Source organism: Schistocerca cancellata, chromosome 2 (genome assembly GCF_023864275.1).
Source record: "Schistocerca cancellata isolate TAMUIC-IGC-003103 chromosome 2, iqSchCanc2.1, whole genome shotgun sequence".
NCBI classification, from domain to species: domain Eukaryota; kingdom Metazoa; phylum Arthropoda; class Insecta; order Orthoptera; family Acrididae; genus Schistocerca; species Schistocerca cancellata.
In genome coordinates, this window is record NC_064627.1 from 294,881,466 (window position 1) to 294,886,656 (window position 5,191).

The 5,191-nt window shown below is 38.6% G+C and overlaps 1 protein-coding gene across 1 annotated transcript; it reads right to left on the reverse strand.

Moving 5' to 3' along the window:
* Positions 1-1,011: 1,011 nt before the first annotated feature.
* LOC126161660 (ankyrin-1-like) lies at positions 1,012-4,864 on the reverse strand. Its single transcript, XM_049917655.1, has one exon. The coding sequence runs from the start codon at positions 4,269-4,271 to the stop codon at positions 2,298-2,300; it is 1,974 nt and encodes a 657-aa protein (XP_049773612.1). The 5' UTR covers positions 4,272-4,864; the 3' UTR covers positions 1,012-2,297.
* Between the last annotated feature and the right edge of the window lie 327 nt (positions 4,865-5,191).

The following is a 5,191-nucleotide window of genomic DNA, read 5'->3' on the forward strand; positions in this document are numbered from 1 at the left end:
AGAATATCAGCAAAACCTCCAATGCATATCACCAATACAGCTTTGTGCATAATCACAGGTCAAGAAAACACAGTAACATTCATGTCTCCCATTCCAGAACATCTGTCTGTCTGAAAAATGTTCTTCATAGTGGAACATAATTATACAGTCACCTGCCTAACAAAATCAAGCTGGTATTGAAACAAAGCTTGTTCAAAACAAGCTGAAGTCATTTCTCATATACCACAGTTCCTACTCTGTAAATGAATTCATCACCAAATGAAATCTAATTTCATAACATAAAATTATCACAGACATCATGTGTGTAATAAATTGCATGTATGATAAAGTGTATTTACATAGTAAACAGTTACACAGTCAAATTGTTCACAGAAATGACTTCCCACATCTGTATAAGAAATGACAGTAGGCCTTTACCAAAACAAAAGAAATATATCAATAATGAAAATAAATTCTGAGGCAATGAAGCTGAATTAAATAAAGTATGTTGTCAGCAAAATCAAGCAATAAGATTATTCTTTGAAGCAGATAACTGCGTATCTTGATTCAGTTTCTCTACAGAACCTGGAGTTCCTACCCTCACTTACCAATGCATTTTCTGTATAATATGATTCAAATGAACTGACAGTTACATGATCACAATGCAAGACTCAAAGTTAATTTCCATGTAGACTTTACCTCACTGTCAAAATTCTGGGTTTGTTCCATATTCTGGTGCACAGATCTTTAACCATGCCCCATTAAATTAATGGATGAAATTTGGAATCTCTACACACTACAAACAATTTTTTTTAACTTACCTTACTGTTCACTACATACCTACTTCTGCAAACCAGCTATCTAATCCTCAAGATTCAAGAACTGAAAACTTCTGTTAGCTGTATGACAAGTAGCATTTGACCATTAACGATTTTCTATAGTTACGGAGTTGATAACCCAGTAATATTTGATTTCTAAATGTGAGTTACCAATAAGAGATTAAAATCAGTTACTAAATAAATATGAGAAAACAGTTTTTTCTTCAAATTTAATTTTACTATGCTATATTTAGCATGTGTAATACACATGGACACACTAAAAAGAAAGACAGAAAGAGAGAGATTCTAATTCTAGGGGGAGAGAGAGGATATGTTTCCATTTGTATCTAACATTTGTTTTCATTTTCACTTTTAACTGTTCTTGCCTTTATCTGCCACTGAACAGTCATGCCAAATTGTGTATTATGAGCAGTTTTAATGTAACTATATGTTTTCTATTTATTTATGGTACATGTTCTGTACAAGTGAGCGTGTTACTTTTATATAACTTGCATCTTTCCTCTTTTATTATGAATTTATTGCATATGTTGCAAATACAACAAAAACAGCTCCAAAGCTGTGACTAGATTTTGTAAACATGTAAGTATATGATAATGAAGTATATATAAGTTATCAGCATGCATAGGCTAAACACAAATTTATTTTTTATTGACGGACTCACATTAGCATATACATATTTTAACTCCACATTTTTTCTTACATGCAGAGGATTAGTTACTCTTCATTATTTCAAACATTTGATTTGTTTCTTTGTCTTTATAATATGGCATCCCCAAACTGCACTATAATGAAAAAACTGGTTTCAACAACAATTATTGAAAGACCTCAATGAACTATTATAAACTGAGAAGATCCACAAGGCTTGTAAACCAACTACAGTATATATCTGTGCAGCATCTCATATTGTAATTTAACATGCAGCTTCACATGCATTCTTAAATGTCAACATAATGAACAAGTTTACCAGATTAATGGAGTGAATATCTAATGCATTTTACAGAAAATCATGAGCCTTAAGACACTTTAAAGAAATACTTAAATTTATTTTCACATGCTTCTAACAGTGAAACGAAAGAACATAAAAACACCTGGAAACAGCAGACAAGATTATATCAGTTCCTTAACAAAAAAATGTATATTTATAATAATTTGCAAACATGATTTGAGCTTCTAAAATATTTGGCATCAGATAATATTGTAGTGCTAAATGTTAACATGTGTGCTGTGGCTTCAAAGTATTCACAGCAAACTGACACCAGTAAGCCATGTGCAAACATTAATTAGAACAAAGTACAACATGGTTGTTTCAACATGTTGCATGTATACAGATTGCCATTACACTCTCATTCAATTATTTCTTCAGTGATGGTGGCTACTTTTCTGATAACAGTGTACAAAATCTCAGACAATCAATATCACTTTCACTACTTCTGTCAAACCAGGCTGATATGATTGAGTATAAAAATGTACTCTACTCTATTACAAATCACAAAGCAATTTACAGAGTTTTTCACATTCATGTTTTGAAGCTATTTGTATCAGTGTTTCTTGATTTACATTTTTGCAATTTTTTATGGCGAGAAATTCAGCATATTTTATGTCCTTTAATGAATTTAATTCTCTTAGGACTGTGCTATCATTTTGGCTAATTCTAATAAACATACATTCAATTAGTTTTAGTGTCTCAGCAACTTCGTTTTTCCCTCCTTCTTGGGCAAAATGTAGTGGTGTTTTTTTGCCTGATTTGGTTCTAGCGTTGTATACTGCACCATGTTGCAGTAAAATACATAGTATTTCATGATGCCCAAATTTTGCTGCATAATGTAGAGGAGTATTGCCATTGCTGTCACTTAAATTAATACTGGCCCCATTTTCTAGCAAAACATTAACAACGGCTACGTATCCTTTCCAAGATGCATACATAAGTGGTGTTCCATACCTGATGCTTCTGCTGTTGACTGGTGCCCCTTCTTGAACACATTTTTCAATTTCAGAACATTTGGCTTTTTTCACAGCTTGAAACAGCTTTTCAGTAACATGCAATAAAGCAGTCTCTGAAACGGCAATGTCACCAAAGCTACTTTGGGGCTTCACGTCATAATATGCACCATTCTCTAATAGGTATCTAGCAACTACAGGGCTACCGAACTTTACAGCTATATGCAGAGGTGTTTCATCAATGCTTCCCTTAGCATTTATATCAGCGCCATTTTCTATGAGAACTTTCATGGTATTCAGTTTACAGGCGTGTTTCTTTACACCCAAGTGTCTCGATTTGCGGCGGGTAGGATCCTCACCTGCCGCAAAATGAAGAGGTGTCCAGTTGGTGTCATCAAGTGCATCAACCTCGGCCCCTTTCGTCAAAAGGTATTTGACTACTTCGACATGCCACAAGTTTGCTGCGAAATGCAACGGCGTATTCTGCTTTTGGGTCCTTGCGTCAATTACAGCACCACTGGCGATAAGAATTTTTACGGTGTCCAAATAGCCCTTGCAAGATGCGGTATGCAATGGTGTCCACATTCGATTGTCAGTGACATTAACTTCAGCTTTGTTTTCGATAAGGACGTTTATTATATCAGTGCTATCTGTGTCAGCAGCAAGGTATAAGGGTGTTATCCCAGTCCTGTCCTTCGAATTCACGCTAACACCTTTTCCAATCAAAAGTCTGGCAGTTTCCGCTGGGTATCCACTGTACGCTACACTATGCAAAGGGGTCCATCCTTCGACATTTCTTACCGTCAAATCCGCTCCATTGTTAATCAACAACTGACTTACTGCAGCATGTCTGTATTGTATGGCCGTATGCAGTGGCGTGAAGCCATCCTCGTTCTTTGCATTAATCGCGGCCTTGTTCTGGATCAGCAGCTTTGCTATGTTAGCATTTCCCTTTCCTGCTGCGAAATGCAATGGTGTCACAAGGTTTGCATTTCTTGCATTTACAAGAGCACCATTTTGTACAAGAAATCTAGCTATGTCTTCAAAATTTTCGTACACAGCATAAAATAAAGGGGTGAATTTTCTGTCATTCTCGGCATTTACATCAGCATTTGCATATACTAGTGCCTTCACCACGGATAAACGGCCGTAAAATGCTGCAAGGTGCAGTGGGTAAAGATTGGAACGAGTCTTAGCGTTGACACAAGCGCCCGCTCGGATCAAAGTCAGCACGATGTTTACGTTAGCATTTTCAGCTGCTACATGTAATGGTGTCAGATCTTCCTCCACCTTCAACGCTGAACCAGGGCAAGAACCCCGAGCATTTACATCACTGCCCCGTGCGATAAGCGCTTTGACCAAGAGCAAATCGCCGTGTGCAGCAGCAATATGGAGCGGTCCTAGTTTGACGAGAGTGTCTGGGTATAGGCCTGTCACCCGCCTTTCCCGAGAATCTTCCAAATCGCCAGCTCCTACTGCAGCGGGGATTGTGCCTACGATGTCGTCCATGTACATGGCTCACAAAATATGTCGCGATCACTAAAAACGTAGAAACACAGCACTCACAAACACACGTGAACCTCTTACTAAACAACACACTCAGGTGAAACTGCTACCGCTTTCCACTACTGCGTCAACTAGCGCTTGCGATAAAATGTCTAATACAAGCACTCAAATGAAAACATGCCATCCACGCACTCCAACGTCTGAGACACAAATCCACGTCGGTAACGTAGAAGCAAGAAAAACTTATCTACAGCGGTGCCCAAGCTGATACTACCGCTAAACAACGCTGCGATCATTGAACAACTTCAGTGAAATATTAACATCTTTCACAAGTACAATCTCACTCAACTGCCCCAGTCAAATATGCGCACTACTACGGATAGATCGGTTCCTAAAAATGTGAATCCCCTTAGTGGCATCAACCGGGACACCAAACTAAGATGACGTACTTCGTGCGATTAACAACTGTATACATGTTCATTCTCGGTATAGGTGAAGGAAGCGGTAATACCACAAGTTCATAGGAGAACTGTCACAACAACTAACATTCAACGCACACTTCCGTCAATTGATTTAAGGTCTAGCGCGACTGCCATCTCGCGGTAGAACCGCTGCAACTAAAGCTAGGCGTAAATTGCGAAGCGCATAGCGCTTGTGCACGGTGAAGGGTAGCGCGGAGTTTTATAACTTCCAGATTCGGGTGGGGGCGTGCAAATTGGGACGCGACGCTTGGGAGTGTTCGCGCAAGTAAAACGCCTTGACGTTTCGTCCCGGAAGCCAGTGTCACGTGGCTAGCTGCTGTACACCTTATCCGCCTCGCTGTACCCAGCGACAGATCAACAGCTGACGCGGAACTCTTGCGCCCGAGTGGAATATGATTGTGTATTTGTGACTGTAAAATTCGTTTACTTTTCCTCGTTTTGATCCCT

Coding starts and splice junctions, on each gene's coding strand:
- LOC126161660 (XM_049917655.1), bottom strand. CDS start 4,271: ATGTACATGGACGACATCGTAGGCACAATCCCCGCTGCAGTAGGAGCT.